This window comes from Carassius gibelio, chromosome B18, assembly GCF_023724105.1.
Source record: "Carassius gibelio isolate Cgi1373 ecotype wild population from Czech Republic chromosome B18, carGib1.2-hapl.c, whole genome shotgun sequence".
NCBI classification, from domain to species: domain Eukaryota; kingdom Metazoa; phylum Chordata; class Actinopteri; order Cypriniformes; family Cyprinidae; genus Carassius; species Carassius gibelio.
Window position 1 is genome coordinate 14,067,703 of NC_068413.1, and position 24,222 is coordinate 14,091,924.

The 24,222-nt window shown below is 39.2% G+C and overlaps 2 protein-coding genes and 1 long non-coding RNA gene across 6 annotated transcripts; 1 reads left to right on the top strand and 2 right to left on the bottom strand.

The window, feature by feature from the left end:
* Positions 1 to 489: 489 nt before the first annotated feature.
* On the bottom strand, positions 490 to 8,600 carry LOC127977765 (uncharacterized protein C19orf47 homolog). 2 transcript variants are annotated; one of them, XM_052582883.1, is made up of 8 exons: positions 8,459 to 8,600; positions 6,930 to 7,017; positions 5,793 to 5,907; positions 4,965 to 5,046; positions 4,708 to 4,821; positions 4,023 to 4,166; positions 3,801 to 3,877; positions 490 to 2,570 (listed from the first exon to the last, which is right to left on the bottom strand). In XM_052582883.1, the coding sequence occupies exons 1-8, from the start codon at positions 8,523 to 8,525 to the stop codon at positions 2,034 to 2,036; spliced, it is 1,224 nt and encodes a 407-aa protein (XP_052438843.1). In that variant the 5' UTR covers positions 8,526 to 8,600; the 3' UTR covers positions 490 to 2,033. The 2 variants fall into 2 exon arrangements, with proteins under 2 accessions (XP_052438843.1, XP_052438842.1); XM_052582882.1 differs by having other exon boundaries at positions 490 to 2,573; positions 8,459 to 8,598.
* An 866-nt stretch (positions 8,601 to 9,466) lies between these two features.
* Positions 9,467 to 16,833, bottom strand: LOC127977633 (protein FosB). Of its 3 annotated transcripts, none has more exons than XM_052582616.1 (6): positions 16,574 to 16,833; positions 16,251 to 16,438; positions 14,444 to 14,776; positions 14,250 to 14,357; positions 13,616 to 13,930; positions 9,467 to 12,731 (listed from the first exon to the last, which is right to left on the bottom strand). In XM_052582616.1, the coding sequence occupies exons 1-6, from the start codon at positions 16,635 to 16,637 to the stop codon at positions 12,678 to 12,680; spliced, it is 1,062 nt and encodes a 353-aa protein (XP_052438576.1). In that variant the 5' UTR covers positions 16,638 to 16,833; the 3' UTR covers positions 9,467 to 12,677. The 3 variants fall into 3 exon arrangements, with proteins under 3 accessions (XP_052438576.1, XP_052438575.1, XP_052438574.1); XM_052582615.1 differs by having other exon boundaries at positions 9,467 to 13,476; XM_052582614.1 differs by having other exon boundaries at positions 9,467 to 13,930; positions 16,574 to 16,725.
* Positions 16,834 to 17,543: 710 nt separating this feature from the next.
* Positions 17,544 to 21,215, top strand: LOC127977634 (uncharacterized). The gene is made up of 3 exons (XR_008158274.1): positions 17,544 to 17,763; positions 20,439 to 20,544; positions 21,041 to 21,215. It is a non-coding gene; the product is annotated as an uncharacterized LOC127977634 (long non-coding RNA).
* The last annotated feature ends 3,007 nt before the right edge of the window (positions 21,216 to 24,222 follow it).

Genomic DNA, 24,222 nt, shown 5'->3' on the forward strand with positions numbered 1-24,222 from the left:
TACTGCAACACTGGAGACATAAGGGCTTATGTAGTCCTCACCATCTGCATCATTTACTAGAGCATGCATTAAACGCAGCTCAGTGCAACGTTTCTTTGCTAGCACATCAGTTTCCAATGAGAACTAAAAATCATATCATTATGTCTGCATAGTGACCTTCTTTATCAAACTAATTATGCAGTAAAAGTCTCACATATGAGAATGCAGGATATTAATGATGGTTCATACAAACGATTGCAGACCGTCATTCGTCAACTTGCTTGTGTTCTGCTACACAACCCCATAAAGGGAAAAAAGGCCATTTATTTCAGCCTAACCACTTTAAAGCTTATGTAGAGAGGGGAGTGGGAATGCAAAATTCATAGGGATGTAATTATACCTAAAAACATGATAAAATGATTAGAAAATACTCCAAAACCCAGTTATACGTTAACAACAATGCACTTCGTATAAAATTGTATATAGTTAATAAAAAAAAACAATTCAAGATTTTTCTGTTTTATCTTTTTATATTCAATCCATTCCCAAAACAAATATTCTTCATCAATATTTCATAAACTTAACCAGTTAAAATGTTTTATCTCTCTTAATATTCTTTAAACATAACATTCTAACGGAATTCTGCATTTAAGATGCTTAAAATTATAATATTATATTTAAAAAAAAACATGGCAAAACATGACAAAGCATAGGTGAATTCCTATCACAACGGCATGATTAGTGGTTACTGTAGTGAACAGTACAAAGGGGTGAAATACTTATACAATACATAAGGGTCCATCTCCACGTGTGTTGCTTGGCAACAGCATGCTATCCCCAATGCTATATTTGCTCTGCTTGTCCAAGGAACACTTAACACCACAAATTCCCATTGGATATGGACATTTGAGAGCAGAGACACTTTAACATGAGTCAAGCATGGTTACAGTTGTGGTCACAAAGAGGCGGTCACACAACACTTTTAAATTTAATTTGTATGCATGTGAGAACGAGACACCGGAAACACAAGCTCACACGAAAAATTTGCATTTTTGGGCATTTCAAGTCTAATTTTTTGGTGAACTGAAAATTCCTATCGTCACCAATAAAATAAAATAAAAAGACACATCATGATGTAACCTTTTAGCTGAAAAAAAAAATAACACAAACTTTAAAGCTGCAGGTTTGGAAAAGGAAGTAGCCTGTAGGTCTTCTCATTTGGGATGTATTATTTGTTGTGTTTTTTTTTCTCTATAAACATCTAGGGTGTCCGCAGGTTAAGGCGCATTAATGGAAATGCTCATGTGTGCAGTTTTAAGCCAACATATGGCTTTTTCTTTATTATAAAAATCCTTTAAAGTGAAAGGAATAGTTAACACAAAAAATGAAGTGTCACCATTTACTCCTCTTTTCCAAAACTGTATGATTATTGTCTTCTGCAGAACACAAATTGTATTTTGAAGAATTTTGATAACCAAATCATTTTGGCGCCCACTGACATCCATTAATCAAAAAACAATTCCACAGAAGAAACAAAATCATACATTTTCGGAATGACATGAAGGTGAGTAAATGATGACAATTATTATTATTATTTTTTGTTATAAGCTTAGGTGTTTGTGGTAAACACAGCACATGCTTTTACTCAAGTCTCTTGTCTACCGTAGAGGAAAAAAAACAACCTTGACATTTCATGCATTTGTTGCTGGGCGCCATGCATTATAAAATCTTTATTACAATCCCCACTTTAATCTGAAAAAATGTTTCACTCACAGGGGCACAGGAGAGCAGATATAAAATTAGGATGGGGGATAGAGCATGATTCCTATAACCAAACAAAACGAGAGCAGTTATGTCCACACTCACATTTAACAGATACTGCATCTGTCCCTTTTTTCCCCTTGTATCATCAATTCAGAACACTCCATGAGGTAACGGCATATCAACTTCCCAATCCATCAAGTGTGGTCCTAGAGTTTCTCCACTCACTCAAATGGATATTCAGGTGGGTTTTAATTTATAAAAGGGGCAAACTGGATAAAAAGGGATGCCTTTTAGTTTTTCCGGGCTCCCAGTCTCTTGAATACACTGACTGCCCCAGCGTCCATCTGAGCCCCGTGAGTGTCGCCTGTGCTACTACTGACCTTATGGCTGGCCAGAGCAAAGCTGCCCTGGGCTTTGCTTCTGCTGCTCGTAACACGACTGTCCTGGGTGTCTGCAGGCTGACTGACTAGAGGGGTCGAAGAGGTAGGGTTGACTGACGGGGCCTTGCCCAGTCTCTGGAGTACACCCAGTTTGGGTGTCCCCTCCTGGCTGGAGGAGGAGGTAGAGGAGGAGATAGGTGGTGTGCCTTCAGATAAGGGGAGTTTGTACTTTGCACCTAGTCTACGCAGAGTGAGGGGTTTAGATTTGGCAGTAACAGTCTCTTTTTTAGAATTGGGTGGGGGTCTTTTAAGAACGCCGGCATATTGTAGCACTGAGCCCTCACCGTCGCTGTCATTGTCCTCTAAAGCCTCTGCAACACCATCGGTCTTTCCTCCACCCTTTTCCTCTTTCTCTGCTTCACCCAGCCGGCTAAACACACCTGTTGGCTGCTGCATGAAAAAAAAAAAGTGTCAGAAAGACAGTGATGTGAAAAATAGAATCACCTTACCATAAATGAACATCAGTTAATGCATTAGGATTCTTTTTGGTTCTATGTAAATTTATACATATACAAATAGATTTATAAAATTTTAAGTTAAAGCTACATTAGAATTAAAGGGATAGTTCGCCCAAAAATGAAAATTACCCCATTTTTTACTTACCCTCAAGCCATCCTAGGTGTATATGACTTTATTCTTTCAGACGAATGCAATCAGTTATATTTTAAAACAGATGACATATGACATCAACATCGTGAGAATATGCTAGTCTCATGAGAACCAATGTTTGTTTACAAGAAATTTTTTAAGGGTTCATATGATGCGATTTCAAGTTTTCCTTTCTCTTTGGAATGTTACAAGCTGATTGTGCATAGAAGACCCCTGAAGTTGCAAACACTAAAGTCTCAAAACCAACGAGATATTCTTCATCACAGTTAAGACTCTGTCCACCCCCCCCCCCTGAATTCTGAATCAGCTACTGTATTGTATGTTTTTTTTATTAGTTTAAGTATTTGCTATTGACTGGTTAAATATAACTCCAATTGCATTAGTTTAAAGAAGAAAGTCATATACACCTAGAATTGCTCTTTTCACAATTTTGGGTGAACTTTCCCTTTAACAATGAACTACCGTATTTTCCGGACTATAAGTCGCAATTTTTTTTCATAGTTTGGCTGGTCCTGCGACTTCGTCCTGCGACGAATTTGACATGAACCGAGAGAAATGAATCAAGAGAAAACATTACCTTCTACAGCCGTGAGAGGGCGCTCTATGCTGCTCAGTGCTCCGGTAGTCTACACTGAAGACACAGAGCGCCCTCTCGCGGCTGTAGACGGTAATGTTTTCTCTTGGTTCTAAATAAATGCGACTTATAGTCCAGAGCGACTTATATGTTTTTTTCCTCATCATGACGTATTTTTGGACTGATGCGACTTTACTTAGGTGCGACTTATAGTCCGAAAAATACGGTATAGCATATTTTTGAATCAACTTTAACCTAGATTAATCAATGACCTAAAAATTGCACTAATTTAAATGTTACTGTAGTGTAAGAACTAAATAATAATGTAATGTGTAATGTAATTGTGTATAATAAAGAAAAAACAATGCTTAGTATCTGAATTTTTGCGGTCTTGTTTATCTGATGGACAAAATCAATACAATACAATTTCTCACCTTATTGGCTGAGGTGGTGTCTGCCTTAGACTCTGCCCCAAGTCTATCAAACACTGAAGCACGCTTTAAAACCTTAGCTGTGTCAAAGAAGGGAAGATTATAAGATCAATCTTATCTGTATCAATTTCAAATTATTAGTTAGGCGGTTCTAATTCAACAGTCCAAATTACTGCAATATCATATTAGCTTAAAGACTAAACAAAATATAGCATCTCAGGGCACCTTTCTTTGCCTGCTGTGCCAGGAGGTGCCGAGTGCGAGCTGTTGTGCCTTTTGGCATGTTTATGATATATTTCCCCTCCATTTCTCTTGTGACTCGCCGGCGCTTCACTTTCAACCCATTTTCTTCTGCTGGCTTGCTGGGCACTGTGAGAGGAGGAAAGAGAGTTTTATATCATCCTGTTCCATTTAAAGAAATAGTTCATCCTAAAATGTATTCAACTTTTCAAATGTTCAGGGTCAGTAAAGTTTCTATATTTTTAGAAATTGATACTTTCATTTAGCAAGGATACACAAAATGTATAAAAAAAAATATATATATATTTTTTTTTTAATTCAAATAAATACTGTTCAATTATTTTCTATCAACTTTGAAAAACATCAGTTTCAGTTTTCACAAAAATATTAACCAGCACAATTGTTTTCAAAATTGATAATAATAGGAAATGTTTCTTGAGCAGCAAATTAGCATATTAGAATGATTTCTGAAGGATATTTTGAAATTTGACAAAATATTAAAATGGTAAACAGTTCATTTATATGGCACTAATACTTTAATATTACAGTCTTTACTGTACTTAAGAAACCTGACCAACACCAAACATTTAAACAAGAGTGTATATATGCTACATGTGAGTATTTATGCAATAAGATTAACATCACTGCTTGTTATCCTAATCAGATGTACCTGTTTTGGCACTGGCATTGGAGACGGTTACTGAAATTCGGTTGTCAGGGCGCCGAGCAGGCGTGCTTGGTGGGGAGTCCCGGCTCAGAGCATTGGCAATCATGCGTGTGGCAGCTGTCAGGGGAACATGAACATTACCAGAGCTACAGCTTCAGCTCACTCACAACAAGATAAACCACTCCCTGTCTGAGCAACTAGTAGAAGAACTGCATATAAATAAGTATATAAAACTGCATATTAATACTTAAGATACTTACGAGTGTTAGCAGTACGTCTCAGTTCAGCCTGTACACTAGTCTGTCCAGACGAAATGGCCTCTGTTGTCGTTTTACACATATCCTGCATTAAGTAGATAAAAGATCATTATTTTACATTTAGAATATTGAAGCATGTCAATGCAAGGGTATGCATGAAAGACAAGAAAACTTTAGTGATCAAGACAAGTTTTGGATGAAATTTCAACAATAAAATGGTTCAATAATCAACAGTTGAAAGGTTCTTTCAACCAAAAATTACAATTCTGTCATGAATTACTCACCCTGATGTTGTTCCAAACCCTTAAGACCTTAGTTCATCTTCAGAACACAAATTAAGATATTTTTGATGAAATCCGAGAGCTATCTGACCCTCCATAGACTGCTATGCACCTGAAATGTTCGCAGAGCCAGAAAGGTAGTAAGGGTATCATTTCAATAGTCCAAGTGGCATCAGTGGTTCAACTGCAATTTATAAAGTTATGAGAATACTTTTTGTGCACAAAGAAAACAAAAACAACAACTTTATCAAATAATTCTTCTCCTAAAAAAACACATTTTCACCAATAGTCGAGAGTACCACAATGCATAAGCGTGCTTCTCTGAGCGTAAACAAGGCGCAGCACATTGTCTACATGCAGAGGTACTTTCGATAATGGCGGAAGACATGATTTGGAGGAGGAGATTTGTTTTTCATTTCATCAAAAATATCTTAATGTGTGTTCAGAGGGTCTTATGGGTTTTGAAAAACATGAGGGTGAGCAACTGATGACTCCTTGTTGATGATGATTTATTTTTGGGAAAACTATCCGTTTAAAACATAAACATCACCTGTCTATACACATGCTTTGCGTGTTTGAGAATGGCTATGATGTCCCCGATGACTGTAATTCCTAAGTCCATCATTATTTCCTTACTGAGGTCCATAAGCATGCTTTTCTGAATCCTGAAAACAGAAAAGTGGTTGAGGTTTTTACAGCATCCAGTTGTGCAGTTGATGAATAATATTCTGTTCACATTTCAGAGAAGGCCAGATTTTGACTGTCCAAAATGGTGAGAAGAGACCTAGCAAGTGAAGCACACAAAAGCAAGGCGAGACCGATCCTGCACTGAACAAGATGAACCAGTTCATGTCTATTTAGAAATACACCTTTTGCTTCAGTCAGAATTTAATTATTCTGATTGATGAACCTGAATGCAGCATCTAAATAAATTGGGTTGACGTGCGGGTTTATATCTCATAAGCTTCATATCAGATTTGATCTTGTGACATGCACACACTGCACAAATATACAGTGTTCTCCTACCATTGCTTCTTTACTTTGTTTAAAAGAGCGGTCTTCATATTTATCTTGGGTCCTAATTAGGAGACGACAAGCACACGTCGCTTTGTGCTGTGCTGTTTATATTTATCAAGCCATAAAATTGCCCATTCCTGTGGCCATAACAAGATGTCTTTGACTGAGAGAAGTGAGGACTAATGAGATGTTGTTCTACTCCACTTCCCAGAAAATGAATGGAAGGAGAATTTTTGAATAAGATGACAGTCATTCATGACACTTCATTCTGCAAAAACAACCAATTGTTCCACCTGTCATACATCATTACGACATTTCTACATCATTATGCAAGCGAGGCACTTTACAGTTCCAGTTTGCAATGTGATTGGGGGTTCACATGTCCTCTAGATCAGGTTTAGGAAAAGTCTGCACAACCCATTTCCAATCCAGTCAAAACTTAATTCACCTAATTGCGTTTCCCAAAAGCATCTATGGTTGTGAGTTTTGTTGAGATTTCAAATGGAACTACCTGCCATAGTTAGCTAACGATGTTCTTGGAAAACGCACCCCAGATCGATTAATGTGTTTACATGAAGGATTTTTAGTTCAACTGAGCCTTTAAACCGATTACTAATGGATTATTTGGTTGCATGTAAAAGTGTCTAGTGAAAGCCAATGATTTTTTTACCTGTTATCAACAAACGACACTGCGTAGTTGACAGCCAGTCCAGGAGGGATCCCAGCATCTCTGAAGAACTGGATCCATTCTGAGGTGGCTAAAAAATAAAAAGTACTTATATGCATTCTGAAGTATACCATACATTTTAAACCAAAGAGAAACATAGACTTTTTTTGTCACAAAGTGACTGTAAAATTAAAACTGTCAGAAATGTTACACATTATGGTCAAGATCACCATTTTATCTGTTGATGTAGAAACAATGTTCTATCATGTATCTTATTTGTTAAGCACCCGCAGACAAGATCGTGAACTATTTTGATCAGTCAGATATCCGTGTTCTCGGTCTCAGAGGAAAGTGCAGATAAAATTAAGTGGCTTTGATTTTAAAAACTAAAAACAAATAATGAAGAATATATATATGTACTAAAAACACTGAATGTGGAGAAAAGAAAACTTAAAAACTGTATTTATTGTAATGTATATGTATTTGGCATTAATTGGATGACACAGTTTGTGTTTTCATATGATTTGGGGAAAAGCAATCACATACAGACTCAAACGATCAATTCTAAGACACAAAAAAAGTGTTGCAGACCCCGCATGGAAAGGAGGTCAGCAGGATATGGCACAAGCATGACAGAGAGAGAACACATGGTCAGTCAGAGCAGCTGCTTGAGTGTTATTTTTAAAGCCATGAGTCTGGTGTCAGCAACTGAAATCTCCTGCTCAAGGGTGTTCACATGATGAGCAAAACTATCTGAATGGATACAGTCAAAATTAATTCACAAAAAAATATTAAGTTAAGATGTCTTCATGCATATGTCCATTTAATATTCTCCTCAATATTCAGCGCTCAGTACTTCAGTCATATTACTAATGCATAATGTGAGGTTTATTACAGCACCTTTCTAAAGGGATAAAAAAAAAAAAAAAACAGTCTAGAATGGTTTGCTGGTCTAAGTTGATTCCAAACACTGGTCAAGTTCAGCTGGTTTAGCGGGTCAAGAACTGGCCTCACAGTTGAAAAGTTGCATAATTCTTAAATCATCCAACAGACCAACCTGACCGAGGCTGGGAGACTAGTTTCAGCAAACCAGTTTTGTTATTTTACAAATGTGTGGTGTATTTGTTTTTTCAGCAGAGTATAACTTAAAAAGTTCTTAGTTTACACTTACTATCTGCCACAGTCATTTTAAGGGACGCATACCGCAAGAACACTTGAAATTAATTTGACTAAATTATACAATACAAAAATATTTCCCTGTAATGGCTAAAAATAATATATTTAAGAACGCCTGCGTGATATAAACAGTATATAAATAACAACTGTTGTGTAATGCAGACAGAGCGTGGCCTGTTTTCATTGAACCAAGCCGCAGTACTGCGCTTTAGCTCTTCGTGAAGACCAAACTTAAACCTCCACAAGACACTCTCTTCCGAATTTCCCACCACGGGTAGTTAAATGTTGATTTGGGCGTCTTTGCGGACCTGTACAGTGACCATATTTCATACATTCGGGTCATTGCTTTCTCTTACCTGCTGTGACCGTCGCCATCTTCCCAGGGAAAAACCAACGCGTTGCGGAAATCTTGTGACGTAACATCCTCTCCGTCTTCGGAACAACTCGACTGACCCGAATGGTTCCGAGTGACCCGAGCAATCGCTGGCTCCAAAACTCGTCTTATTCAACGTTCTCTTGCTCCAGTGGGTCATTATGTGTGTAATTTCCAGCACCATGAAAATTGAAAGTGTGTTATTAAACGGAATATTCCAAGACAGCCTCAGTCACCTTTTATAACATGGAAAACAGATACAATACAAGTGAATGATGACATTCTGCCTTTTCCTTTTAATCCGTGAATAAGGTCTTATTGCCTTATAACAACATCAGGGTAAACAAATGATGATAGTATAGTCATCTTTGAGTGAAAATACCTTTTAAATTAAGATCTGGCTAATTGTCCAATGCTACGTGCTATTTCTATTTTATCCACTAGAGGACGGTACAATCTCATTCATATCATGACGCTGTTTTAAATGCATTTTTAAATGTTTTTAAATATATATATAATTTATTTATTTAAACATTATCTTTCCATTGAGATGGAAAGTATACACTGAAAAAAAATCGGTAGAAAAACGGATAACAACAAACACAACACTTAAAGCTTCAACCCTAAAAAAACCAACATTGTAATATCCTATGGAACTGTAATATATATAATGTAGATCTGTTTGTAAAATGATGCTTATGTACCCTCTCATCTTTTTTTTCTTTTTTCTTTGTGTGTGTGTGTTCTAGTTTTTCCTTTTTTGTTGAGGCATGGGAAATATTTTTGTTATACAAGATATGGCACTGTACATGCTACCTGTTGTTGTCAATAAAGCATTATTAAAAAAAAAATAACTCAATGCATAAAACTAAATAAAACTAGGCTAAAAGACCTCTGAATATGAAAGCAGAAAATTCCTTCAAATAAACACCGTTCATTGGGTCCTGCTTTTACAGAATAAAGCATGTTTGGAAAAAGAACAGCTAGAAAGTCGTTGTGAATATATTTATTTTGTAGACATTTCGTTTACAAGAAAAACTGGACGTCATACAAAGATATTAAGATAGGACAGTACACCAAGATTTCACAGTCTATGTAACAATATGAAATGTCCTTCTCCATTCATTAAAGGGCTAGAAATATAGCATAAAGTCAAATGAAATGGAGAAAGGGTGAAAAGAGAAAGAATGTAGAACGGCGGATTATATAATTCACAAGGGCTGTTCAGTATGTATTAAATATGCTGTTCAATATGAGAACTTGAAGCAGTCATGGTGAGGAAAACACTCTTAAATCAAGAGTGTCGTAAACCAATAACCTCAAATCTCCCAGACACCTCTATCATCGGCACTCTTAATCAAGAATATACGAAGACAAACAGTATTGAAAAAGCACCATATCATTTCTGAAATGTTATGTGGTGATTCTTATTACACCTAACTTTCATTTCCCCTCAAAAAAAGTGGTTGTAATATGAGACTAATATTTCACTCATTTTATACTGAAGGCAATCTTCAAATGTGCATTAGAAAGTGAAACAGTTCACCTATCAAATGACACTCACAAAACCCAAGAGGTACTGACATTTTACATCCTCATAATGCATAACCATCCCGTCACTGAGGTCTGAGCAGAGTAAATCTTACGCAAGGTATACTGGAAAAGACAAAACAAATTGTCTCAATTCTTCACTGTGACACTGTAGCATAAAGGATGACTTTTATCATACAATTCAGTTGATTTGCTACATGGTTCTCCTAGAGTATCTGAAATATTGCATTCCACTGTGTCAATTCAAAGCACTGTGAATTTGAAAATACCTAGGATGGTCATAGCTAGAACATGACTGTGCAGTTCAATCTATACAAAGAGTTTTTGTAAAGTGGAAGACCACAGAGTCACTGATACTGTATCATTTAACCAACATCTCATGCTATCGTCTCGGAGTCGGATACAGTAACAAAATGTTTTGGCGTAGGAGTAACAAAAGCACCAACAGCTGAAAAATCGAAACAACATAAAACTGTTGTGACTCACAATAACGTCTTTTGAAGAAAAGTGGAATTGATATCAATGTAATGGAGCGTGGAGCTGTTTGACAATGTGCTTTCTAATATCAGATAACATCCCACTTTGTGAAATCACAGCTCGGGCTTCATTACGTCACTGTTCGAGATGCCTTAATTCGGTTTTCATTGCCAAATGAGAACATAATTTCATCAGAAATCTCTGTTGGAAGGAGCTCACGCAGTTGTCTCCATTTCAGCTTAAGTTTGATGCTCTGGGTCTAAATTCAACCAACAATACAATGGTGCACCTGTGTATATAAATGTAGCATGAAAAGGCATTTCGATTTAAACGACTGTACAAATATTTTCATTTCCGCCCCATAAAGCACTCCACACGATGTAGCCCAAGTCAATAGGAACAATGGACCTCATCTGATTTTAAAATACTTCCATCTGTGTATGACGTAGACATGCATAATGTTCTGATCATGTCTGTAACGTGAATTAATAAGGGCTGGCTGAAGTTGTCCATCAAGCCCTGAATATCACACACACAGAAGCCAAAAGAGCAGACAGCACACACTGGACATGATAAATCAATGCAACACCACTGCTTGAGAAACACAGCTGAACATCAGATGCTCATCTAGAATACATTGAGACACTCAATTCATATCTTCTTTTTTGACTGATTTATTTATGCATTTATAGATATTTTGCGTCCAGTGTGTTTTGTCCACAGGGGTTGATGAAAAAGGGCTGTGGAACCAACCTAATTGACAAATCAAGCACAGCTCAAATCTGTGATACATATATAACACAATATGCGCCTCAGTTTCAATACAGTCATCATACATATTACACGTTTCGAAATGAAAGGCAGTGACAATGCTTTTCATATTCAGGGAAAGGCCGGCTGTTATAGTTTATTATAATATACTTTTTGTCCTTTTAGAAAAATATCTATGTTTAATCCAAAACCAAGTGCAAGCTCTCCCTTCTGTCTTCATTGACGAAAAAATAACATTTTCTGAACATTCATACATTACATTACAATCATTGTATATATATATATACACACTGAATATGTATATATATGCATACATATTTTTATATATTTTATATATATAGTTTTAGACATAAAAAAGGTTCATAGTGCACAACATGCCTTTTTAGTTGCCAACAAGAGATAACTATGAAATAATAATAATAATAATAATAATAATAACCATGATAACAATATCTGTGATAACTGCAGTAAGACAACAGTAACAGATAGAAGGAGCAGCTAACAGCCCCACAAAATTCTTCTTTAAGTCGGCAGTAACGGCACAATCAAGAGCAAAAGAAGAAAAAGCATCAAGAAAAATCAGTAACTTAAAACATCAAAAACATTCACAGGAAAGTAAACGGTTCATATTCAAAAGCACATGCCGTCCTTTAGGCTGGCCACCGCTTTGTGTTCCTTCCATCCGCAGCCGGCATTTGTGCTTTTTTTTCCATTTTAACAACAACAACCCCCTTAAAGAAAGAAATCAACTGGAGATGTAGTACTCTGTGGCTTCCATTCACAATCAAAGCCTAGAGCTGTGCTAAACCACAACCACAGCTCGAAGACGATGTCAAGGACTTTAAGAAGCACAGAGGCCACTCATCCAAAACCAAGAGGTTGTCCTTCTTTTCTCTTTTTCTTTTTTGGTTGCTCGTTATAATGCTCTTCAAACACAGAGTGTCGAGCCACTCTTGTATGTTATCATCAGGTAAGCCACTTTTGAGATCAGAGTTAATATATCATTGAAACACAGAATGAAACAAACAAAGAAACAAACAAACTCCTCTAACTTGCTCAAGAAAGGGGAAAGGGCGAGCACGCTGCGAAAACTCTCGGAGGACCGGCGGGAGATGAGAGGGAGAGCATAGTCATGCGAATACTCTCACCATCTCATACCTCCCGCCACATTCCAAGGGCTCTCCAAAACTCCTCCGCTGGCCTCGCCATAGTCTAGCCAGTGTGTCTCCGCTCATCCGCAATGAAATCCTCAGTGCTGGGAAGAAATAAAGAGTCCCGTTCCTTTAGCCAGTGTGGTGGCATCCGAGACGGCTGGTTCGTTTAGATTGTTTGAAATGTCTGAGGTTCCACTGTGGGCCGGTCCATGCGGAGAGAATTTGTGGTGTAGGGGTGTGGGCTGGCACTCACTCAAGGTTCCATGGGCTTTCAGGGTCCAACGGGCTCTCAGGGGCCGAAGACTTCAGAGAGAACCAGAGATACATAGAGACAGGAGAGAGGAGAAACAGATGTGGAGATGGACAACGGAGGGAGAGAAAAAAGAGAGAGATAGGTACTGTAGCTAGAGAGTGCGTGGTCATGTCCTTTTGTCACAGAAAGAGGTGTGGATGAACTGGATGGAGAAAGAAAGCATGTAGCAAGGTAGCCCGAAATGCAAACCAAAACCAAACAAAACCCACAAAGCAGTTCTGTGCCCCATTTTCTTTCTGCTTAGACAAATACACAGCAGGCACCTGGCGTGCATAGAGAGAGAAGAAGGAGATGGTACACCAATGTAAGCCAGAGCAGGAGAAGACAAAAGCAAGGGGGAGCGCGCCGATGTGCTTTCATTGTTATGTCAAATGTCTATGACAATTAAAGTGTGTGTGTGACTGTGTGTGTGTGCATGGGCTACTGACTCATCTTGATATTAAGCCTGAATTCATTGTGAATTAATATACACTTACATCATTTGATGAAGTCACTCAGACGCTAACGCATCTGGGCCTCGAAAGGTTTCGAATCGAAAGGCTTTAATGTTAAAGATCAGGTCAACGTCTGTGAGGTGTTTGCATCTGTGCATGAGCGTGTGCCGCTGTCGACAGGCAAGCAGAGCCAGAGAGACGCAGGGCTCTCAAAGTGCAAGAAGCGAGGGCGAGTTCAGGGAATCAGAGGACTGATCGCTGCTGCTGGTTCGCTGGTTAGCGCTGACCCCGCAGGCTCCCTCTGGGTAGGTGAACACAAATGAAGATGTGTATGAGGGGATGTAGCTGCCGGCGTCAGGGTTACCGCCACCGTCGGCAACAAGGCAAGGGCCGTCCGGCGCCGGCTGGCCCTGCCCATAGAAAGAACTAGAAAAGGCTACCTCCTGCATCATCCCTTGCTGCTGTTGTGCTGGGGCCGGCTGTGAGACCGGGACGTGGTGGTGGTGGTGGTGGGACGAGTAGGCGGGCGGCAGGTAGAAAGTGTCCTCCTTCACAGTCAAGCCCACCACGGAGACTGAAGGCGTCTGCGGGGACGTCTGTGGGAGCGGCAGCGGTGCGGGGGGCTGGTCCTGATAGGGAATTTTGCAGCCGGGTTGGTGGGCGACCAAGACGAACTCCAGGCGCTCCTTCTCCTTTTGCAGCTCGGATATTTCGGCCTCTAGCTCGGCCTTCTCCTCCTCCAACATGTCTGTCTCCTTGGGTTGGAGAGACAAGAGGAGGACACAAGGGGACAGAGATTATATAATCACATGAAATTTTACCATAGTATTTCAGACAGAGCTACTTCAGAAATACACGTTGCTATAGTTTCAGAGAGCGGCTTTATGCGGGATTATGCACTCTTTGTTCTAATTACAATGCAGCATAATGCATGTGTGTCTTGGAATCATTTACAAACTATCATTGTAAAAATTATTGTGGTGTTACGGATCTGGTATTTATGCTGCCTTTGCATTCATCTGTTATTATGGGTTAAATATTGTAATGTAAAAAGTGAGTTACAGCATTGCTCACCGACTGTAACCTGTCTGTGAGCTCACGCCGTCGGTGCCTACACTTAGCCGCAGCCATTTTATTTCTCTCTCGTCTAACACGTCTTTTCTCCTCCTCCTCCGGGGTGAGCTGGGAACAGAACAAATTTTATTTTTAATTTCTATTTTAAATCAAAATGTCAAATGACTAACCATGGCGTCATGGTTCTCACTCACCGTTTCATCCCGTGCACGGCGACGGCTCCGAGACTGTCTCACTGGGCCAGGGGTGTCAGAGCTTGGTGGGGTGAAGCCTCCACCAGCTGAAAAGCTTGGGCCTGGCAGGTCATAAGGATCCAAAGCTACAGGCTGCGTCATGGTGCTAGAGCCCATGGTGCTTTGTCCTGGTGCCACTGAGGAGATGAGAGTGGGCTGCACCATCCACTGCAGATCCTGGCTGGTGGTGATGGCTGTTACTGTGGGCACAAATGAGCTGGGCATCTCCACCCCTGCCCCGGTGCCAGTTGACCCTCCACCCACCCCTACCCCGCCAGTGGATGATACACACTCCTGGAAACCAAAAACATAAACAATATGTAACTATGAACTCCACCAGCTTGCTGTAAATAATAAAAAAAAAAAAGTGTTTTAGTTACTTGTAGCAAAATTAATGTCGAGTGAAATAAATTCAAGGGAGCATTTCACATTTCCGTTTAGTCTAAAGGGATAGTTTGCCAAAACATTATAGATCTTTTCTCAACCAAAGGTTGTTCCAAACATGTATGAATTTCTTTTTTTTTACCCCTGATGAACATGACAGAAGATATTTTGAAGAATGTGGGTAATCAAACAGTTGACGGTAACCATTGACTTCCACAGTATTTTTTTCCAATCTATGGAAGTCAATGGGGACCGGAAACTGTTTGGTTACACACTCTTCAAAATATCTTATTTTATATTCAACAGAAGAAAGAAACGCATACAGGATCGGAACAGCATGAGGGAGATTAAATGATGAACTTGAAGCACGGAAAAAAAATACAATTAAATAAAATATAAAACAAACTTACTAAACTGTAAATACAATTAAAATGACAACTGAAAATCTGAAAATAAAATTTAATTCAAAATATTAACAGAGACTATATATCAATGATAGTAATATGCCAACTGATGTAAAGCTGTATTTTCCTCCATGCAAAGATAACAACTAAAGATCGGGTAAACAGGGGGAAAAGAGTAATAATAATGAAAAGCAACAAAAATATGTAACAGACATGGATCCTTATCAGAGATTTCTGTTTTAAAGCTGCTTTAAAATTCCAACAAATTACAAATGAGTGCCCAAATACAAGTAGTCTACATAAACTTCGTGGATATTATACGTTTAACCAATACTGTGAACAGCTATAAAAACATATTTAGGAGAAAGATCTAAATTGCTACGGTTTCATTTCTATTCTTTTTTTTCTTTTTCTTTTTTTTAGAAAAAGAAAGCTCAGTGATGCAAGTGTAAGTTCCATGTTTCATTAATATTCATATAAAAGCGTGTTAGGCAAATGCACACGCAGCACGCCGTAGCCAATAAGCGGCCTCTAATAGCCCCTCCCGTCCCTGATCCTCCGCCCCCGTCACACCCCCGGTGTTCCCCTTAGCAACGCAACGTAACACTCCAAAATAGAACGCATTGACGTCACGCCGAAGTCTGAGAAGCGAGAGCAGCAGCACTGAGCGCAGGGCGGAGCTTCGTGTGCAAACGTCGGAGAGTTCCACAGCTTTGTCATCTGTTTCGCGGCGTGCTGTAAATCCACCAAGTCGCTACCGGCCTGATTCCGCGCGCATGCTGACTTGTCAGTATTCTATTGAATTATATTCCGAATTTACACATATAAACACACTCGGACGGATTCAAATGCCTTCCCTTTGCAAAGTCGATGCGCTTCCCTAACAGAGACAAGCAAATCTCGCGGCTGCCGTGCTGCTTAGCAAAACAGTTTGAACGGACAAACACGATGTTTAAATGCGAATAAATACTGTGACTTACTTGCGGTGCGCCGGTGGTGGGCGGACTCCCGAAGGATTCCACGGACGACAGGTACTGAGATTCAAGAGAAGGAGATGAGCTTCCACGGGAGCCGGTGTCGGGGTCTCCGGGGAACCCCTGAAACATCTCCCCGGTGGAGCCGAAAGAAGCCGAAACACCTAGTGTGCCCGGCGAGAACGGGATGTCACCTGTCACCCAACAGAAGTCACATTGAAGCGCATTTTCGCAAGGGCATTAACTATTCGCTTTCATTTAATGCACCATAAAAAGAGAAAAGTGGATGCATTACATCTAAATATTTATATTATATTAAAGTCACCTACCGTAACAGGTTTTACTTGGGGTCTTCGTCAAGATGCCCTTAGTCTCTTTCCAAAACAGTTGCATTAAGACATCAATCCAGTTCCCTGCTGGAGGAAACTTCTAAAATCCAACCTCTGTTTGAATGACACTTCCCAGGCCGTAGTACAATCCGCGAAATGCGTGAAATATGCATTTATAAATCCATAAAATAATCCGGAATGTGTTTATTACAAACGGGAGTAGAAAGTGTTCGGTGTTTCGGCAGCGGCGCTTCGTCTTGTGAATGAAGCCTGAGAACGCATTGTAAAGTAGGGAGTCCTGGCTCCTCCTTTTACTGGTGTTCCGCTGACGTAGGTGCCCATATATGGTCCAAAAGCACTGTTTTTGTTTTCGGTATCTAAGCAATATGACGTGTAAGGGATTCCCTCACCCACAGAAAGAGACAGCTCGATCGCGGTCAAGAATAGATACGTTTACTATTACTTCCACAAGATATTTTTAATTGTTACATGGTTTTCATGGACAATATTTAGAAACCACACGGTTTGCAAATATTTTTTACGTCAAAAAATGCATTTAGCCACCAGTATCCTTATGTAATATTTATGCAACTCTCATTGTTCAAACAAACCATTTTCTCGAAAAAATGTTCTCTTTTTATTATAATATAGAGAAGAGATTAAAACACCAGCTCTGTACACAGAATAATAATAACCAAATAAAGAATCTTGTTTAAAAAAAAAGAAACATGGTAGGCTACTGACTTCTCTCTATATGAAAAACTATAGACTGCACAAAAACCATCCTGTCATATCATAATCCGTTTAAATAGTCGGAATAATTTACCCTTTCTTATCGATTTAAGTATGTAGCACTGCATGTTTTAACTTTGTAATTTTTACTTTCAACTGAAAGGCAACAGCACTTCAGTTTTTAATTTCAGTGGGTCTATAGTGTAGAAATATATGTAAATACATATTACAGCGCAAGAGAAAACACGTGGGCAGTGGTAAAGCTAATTAAAGAAGAATATTTTGCCGAGGTAGCGGTTAAGCAAAGGAGGGAAACCCGCTTTCAGCTGTTTTGACTCCACTGTAAACTTTCTCAACGACACGCCCCACGGAATCCCCGACAAACTGGAGCTTTCTTCGTCGCTATGTCTTGATAACCGGTCGGAGCAGAGATTCACATTGGCCGTTGTGTATTGTGGGTAAGTTTGAGAGCTCTGCATTTTCTATTTTTTATTTTATGTTGTATAAATCTGCTCACCACATGCGCCAAAATTGGTTTAGCGTTGCTATATTCAAAGAAAAGGTAGGCCTGCTTATTAAAAACCAGTTAAAGACAATTACTTTTGTCAGAGTGAACAGCTGCTAAACTAAATGCTTAAAACGATTGAAATACTATGTACGGCGATCAACGGGATGTGTCAGTTTCGCACTCGTGTTATTGTTCAGCAAAACAAAGCGCTCATTATTATGGCTGATAACCTCGCCATTTACAAGAAGCTATGTACAAGTTCCAAGTCGGGCAGTGGGCTGCAGTGACGGAAGTCATAGTGAGTGTCACATACTGTCACATTTCAATTCATGTAGGAACAAAGGTTATTCATTGCTCCGTATGTAAGGTAAAACTTATGCTATTAAGGTAAAACTCAAATAAACTCGGGAGGTAAAATATGTCGAGATAAAACGTTCGAACCCCGGTGTTGGTACACCTCGACGGTGGGGAAGGGTGGGGATAACAACAATTAGTCAGCAACACTTGAACGTCAACGGCGGAGCACGCCGTGTCCTGTAGCAGACATTATAACGACTGAACAGCAATGACTAATGCGGAGTACTTTGATGTGCGGCAAACATTTTACCAATACCCGCCAGAACAATAAAAACCGGTGGTTACGTCAGAGAAATTATATGTGGGATGCTTAAAGATCAGCTAGATAGGGAGAAGTATCTATAGTTAGCTTTAAAACAGTGTAGCAGGTTTCTGAGGGACACCAGACACTCGCTTGATTAATGCATATTTCATGTTAATGTAATTTAGCTAAGGAAAAAAATTAGACTGAGCTGACTAGTCAAGATTTACTCACCCACATGCTGTCCTAAACCTGTATCACTGTTATTTCTTCCACAGACCTCGAAGGGTAATGTTAGACAGAATGTCAGTTGCAGTCACCATTCACTCTCATTGTAGTGAAAGTGAACGGTGACTGAGACTGTAAGTCACTAACAACTCTGTCTTTTTGTTTAACAATAGAAGAAAAAAATGCGTACATGTTTGGAACAACATTAGTGTAAGTAAATGATGACTTTTTAGTTTGGGTGAACTGTCTCTATAAGTTCCGTTGCTCTACTGCACCAGAACGTTTCCATTCCAGTTCAAGCAATGTACAGACGAAGGGGAACAATACAGAAACAAACTTCTTTTAACCGTCTCACATTTTGTGGTTTAACGCAAAATAAACTAACGTTAAACGGATTCTTAAAGCAAACAACCCTATGAATTACAACCAACCCAGCGTGTGTATACAACGTCTCGTCACCGTGGAAACGCCGTTCCCGCACGTCTGACGCAAGGACGTCACGAAGATTGGTACTTTTTTTGTTTTTGCTGCGTAGCAACCGGTTTCCGTGGTAACCCTTAAAGGGGCGGAGAAGTGGTTTAATGTTGCCTGTGAGGTTTCACAGACTTGAGGGAAAGTGCGCTTTCATGTTTACATTCTTTTGACGAGATCTTTAGAGGCGAGTATTTCGGTTTTTACATTTAGACCAAACAAAAGACTTAGTTGCCATTAATATTTGCAGTAGTAAGCCCCTTTAGCCATGTAACGTTAGCCAGTGTGCTAATCGTCCAGTTTAACTTGCATGACTGTGCAACGTTGCAGACGAATGGTAGCTGTCATGTTGCTAAAAAAGTAACGTTAAATTACAGATCTGCACTGTATCATAATCATGCTCGCATGCTCGATTATAGAGACACACATCGAAATGTGTATAATCTGTCGGATAGTTAGTCTCCTGCAGTCTTGTTAGCCAAGACAGTCTGCTAGAAAAGAAAGCAACGTTACAAAAAAATCGTTTCACAATCGAAAGTCGTACTTCCTTTATCTTTTACGCTACTGAAGCCAACTAGTTTGACTGTTTCTGTTTAGTCATTTTAGGTTTGCATAAAGACTAACGGCTAGTCTTTGTCTTTTAGGCGTCTTTGTTTTAAAGTTGTTTACGTTGTATAAAACAACAGTCCACGAGTTATAAAACTATAACACTAAAGAATTCATTTTAATTTCGTACTGAATGCACTGACTTGAGTTTTTAATAATTTAAACATGCTTACATAACAGGACAGTATAATGTTAATATAAAACAAAACAAAAAAAAAACACTGAACTCATTTGCGAACAGTGGTTTATTTTTAATATTTTGGCATTTAATGCATTATCAATTTCTTAATTTCTTTATATCTCTCAGTTTATTGCTATTAATTAGAAAATTAAATAAATAATACAGAATTTCACTATAATTAAAGCTTGAAGCAGGTTAGGGATGGAACAGAATGCCATGTTCTTGACAGCTTTTTAAAAAATGTGGCACCATTCCATGAAAAACAGCATGTGTCATGTAACATTAGTGTACCAACTATGCAAATGTTATAAAACTAATGCTCATAAGTATCAAGAGACTGTAATTTAACTGTTGTATATTGTGTATAATGCTTAGAGTAGTCTTTCTGCTGTCCCCTTCACCTAACTGATTATGTTGTATCCTACACTAAAATATTTGAGTAGTAAAACTCAGTACTTTCAGGACAGTGGTTTTCAATCCTGGTGGGAGCCACAGCATTGCTAATTTTGTATGTCTTCCTTATTTAACACAATTGTTTCAGATCATCATCTTGTTGGGAGCTGAACCGAGAATGGCACATAAGAACATACCAGTGCTGTGGGCCACCAGGACTCGAAATGACTGATTTAAGAGATGCAGTTTGTGCTGTAAGTGTACTGAAAAAACGAATATTGATAAAAATTATTAATGACCATTGGCAGTCTAGCTGTTCCAAAGACAGAAACTGTGGTGAGAAAGTTGTTATGAAGTAAAAAGAAAAAAGACTTGCAGTGTGAACTGATTGTCATTAAAGCTCTAGTAAAACGGAAGTGTAAAAAATCTGAAATAACGCCATTTCCAAGATCATCTTAAGCAGAAGAGCATACAGGCCGAAGTTATGAGGCAGCCTAAGGTTTAGGTTTTATATTAATGTTTAAATTGCTTCACTGAACAAATGCTTCATCTTATTTGTTTTAATTTATTTGCACATTTTTCATACTTATGAATTAGTATGTGCACCTATGTAGAAACAAAATGTATTCTTTTTAAATGTTTGTTAAGTAAGTTAACCTACGAGATGACATATAGGCAGGCTATTTGGCATGCTGACATGGCCAGTAACTAATCAATCAGCGATTATCATCATGTTTTGTTGTTTCTTAGGTGACTGGAGTTTGTGTGGTACTGGCAGAACAATGAATAGGAAAATGTGTTTATTTGCATTTCAGTTCAAACAACCCAATTTCACTCCACGCTTTTGGTTGTTCTCATGCATTCATTTGGCTTTATGCAAAAAATAAAGCTTTAAACCATTTTCCTGGTTTGGCAGTACTTCAGAGCCATATTGTCTGCTTTGGTCTGTTTGTTTTCTTGGATTAACCCGGGCCATCCTGCTCCAGAAAAGTTCCATAATGCAGCAGAGCGCTGTATGCTTTGTTTACCCGACACGTTCTGTTTTCGTCTCTCTGGTCTTTGTACAGTTTGAACCCCTGCAGCAATCACGAGAACGTCTTGTTTCCTGGGGAGGCGGGACATGTTTGCCTGGTTCCCTGCCCAAAATATTTGTAACCAGGCAACAGCTAGGCCCATCCCACAATAGCTCTGTGCTGTTGACACCCCTCTTGGCACCCCCTTGCCGTTGCATAACCTCTTTCTCTAACTTCCCAGCACCACAAATCAAAATTAGGAGGAGTTTCATAAAACTCTGCACGTTCTCAAAGAAAACGAACAATCAATGTGAAGTTGACTCGTATTTCTTCTGTTTTATTGTCCTGAACCTTTACTGCATGAACTTCGTAGAGTTTACTCTTTGGGCTTGGACTGCCATGTTTGCACAGACGCACGGAGTTGCAAAGAGCCGGAACATCTGCTGTTGAAATGAAAGTGACTGTCTGCTGCTGTAACCTCTATTAACATGGGGTTTGTTTACACAGACTTTGGCTACCCAGTAGACACTTTAGTTGCTGAAAAAAATGCTAAAGAGTAAGGAAATAGTTTTATACATGTGGCTGTTGAGAATATGAACTTGAATCTTACTTTACTGGTCTGCAGGCTGGTTTTGAGCAGGGTTTTTCAGACTTATTTCTTTAAACCAATGAATTTCTATGAGTTTCCCAGATGTTAACTGGATTTTGTTTACAACAGTTGTTGAGGGTGTGAATTAAAATACGATTTAGATATTTATTCTGTGTTTTGTCTTATTTATTTAATGAGGGACCATACACATTAAAAATATGTAACAGATGGGTCAGATTTATCCAAAAAGGACTAATTTTCATCCACTAATAAAAGAAGATATTTTGAAGAATGCTGGTAATCAGACCATGTTTATGGTCCACATTGACTATAGTATTTCTTTCCCTGCCTTGGAAGTCAATGGGGACAAACAAGGGTTTGGTTTTTTAAAATATATTATTTTGTGTTCATAAGAAAGAAGCTTATAAAGGTTTGGAACAACATGAGGGTGAGTAAATGATGACGAAATTGTCATTTTGGGGTGAACTATTCCTTTAAAGACAATGAACAGCATTCTTCTTGTGGCTTCTTCAAATTTTTGTGGGTCCTGAGCTCCATGTTAAGAGCAAATTAAGGGTTTTGGGCACTTTTTCAGATGATCTAAACCAGATAGGGAGACCATCTCAAACCACTTCAAACCACCTCAAAACCATAGAAACTACAAATTTCAACATGCATTAAACATTCAACATTCCTGTCTTCCTTGTCGTTATGATTCTTTTGGATATCTGTTATTTATATTAGCTTTGTTCATCATGAAACAAGTCTCTTTTACTCTCCCTTTTTCTTCTTTCTCATAAATGGGGAAACTCTCAGTCGTGTCTGGAAACATCTGGAGGGGCAGACAGCATGAGGTCATTGCTCTACCTCCCTGTGCTCTCATTGTCCGGGTTCGCCACGCATGTACGTCTGTCTGCACTGAAAGAAAGCAAGAGCGAAGCTGTGGAATTTACATTTTTGTAGAAAACAGAGTCTTGTGATTGGCTCCCCTGCTTCTGCCTTCGTTTTCCTGATAACTTGTTTAGAGAAACTGGATTTCAACTTGACGCTTTAACAAATCTCAGGTGGCTGAAGGCACAAATATAAGAAAAACGGAGGAACAAACTCAGGATCTGATATTTGAAATATTTGGCATCTGTGCTTCCACGAAGAACCTCTTACAAAAGTTCTCACTAAGAAAAAACGTGTTCTTTTAAGATCTGTTCCCTGAAAGCGAAGCTAAAATGGTAAAATGGTGTGTCAATGCATGTTTCTTCATAAACATCACAAAGGTAACAGCATGGTCTGGATGACCCTGACCTACATAGTCAAGTATTTTCGATGACTACATTGCCCAATATTAGACCGCAGACCAATCACGGCGAGTTATGTGACCAACTACACTTCTCCATTACATTCATGACTTCCTGTCTGGATAACTGTCTCTGAGCGGTCGAGGAAATGGCGAAGGAAAAGGAAACTGCGTGCTGTCTTTGATAATCGATGGAACATTTTTAAACTCGTTTTCCGCATTCCGATCATAATCAGACCGCAGGAATGCGTTTTAGGAAATAAACACTGATAAGTGCCTGAACAGGGCCGGGGTTTTAAATCTGCTGAGAACGTCACACGGCAATTTAAATTCGCCATCGCCAGTTGTCTGTCTTAATCCAGCTATCACTGGCACTCCATTGTGTGGAAGAACATGAATTGCCATTTTGTTCTATGTAAGACTGTGCAATCTGGCGGGCTAAAGCATTACTGAAATGCAATCAGTGGGTTTGGTATTCAGCAGCGTAGTGTGACTCAGGCAGCGTAAACCTCAAGCGCGTCAAACATAGCCTACTTTCAGCAGGCCACATGCCAGACAGAGAGGCACAGCGCTGGATAAGAGAGAGAGATTGCACTCTTTCTCTACCTCCTCTCTGCATATACATCTCCAGCAATTCTTTCTCTCAACCCCCACATTCTCTCTCCTGCTCTTCTCATCCATCTCCCCCACTCCTCCAATGCTTATGCAACAGTTGCCCTATTTTTATGGGGGAGGTTGTGATGGGAAGAGAGATTGAAAGAGCAGGTGGGAGGGAATGATGGAGATAGGAGGAAGGGGGGTCCAGGAGCGCTGTCTGTGCACACTGCACACGTCAGGTGGAAGACAAACTGTCCCTTTCTGAACCCACCCCAACCCAGCCCTCCACTCTTCTTCTCCGTCATCGCCTCCACCCCCCACCACTCACCCACGGTCGAGTCAACATGAACCTTGTTTTCTGAAACACCTGCAAGATTGGCGTTTATTGCGATTGAGGCAAGAGTGTAAGGTTGCTGTGGGACTCCAAATAAAATATCATTTA

Coding starts and splice junctions, on each gene's coding strand:
- LOC127977765 (XM_052582882.1), bottom strand. CDS start 8,525: ATGTTACGTCACAAGATTTCCGCAACGCGTTGGTTTTTCCCTGGGAAG. Junction 3,878..4,022: donor GGCACAGCAGGCAAAGAAAG/GTGCCCTGAGAT, acceptor TCTTTGACACAG/CTAAGGTTTTAAAGCGTGCT. Junction 2,574..3,800: donor ACACCACCTCAGCCAATAAG/GTGAGAAATTGT, acceptor TTTTTCATGCAG/CAGCCAACAGGTGTGTTTAG.
- LOC127977633 (XM_052582614.1), bottom strand. CDS start 16,637: ATGCAACTGTTTTGGAAAGAGACTAAGGGCATCTTGACGAAGACCCCA. Junction 16,439..16,573: donor CCCAAGTAAAACCTGTTACG/GTAGGTGACTTT, acceptor GTTGGGTGACAG/GTGACATCCCGTTCTCGCCG. Junction 13,931..14,249: donor TCACAGACAGGTTACAGTCG/GTGAGCAATGCT, acceptor CTCCAACCCAAG/GAGACAGACATGTTGGAGGA.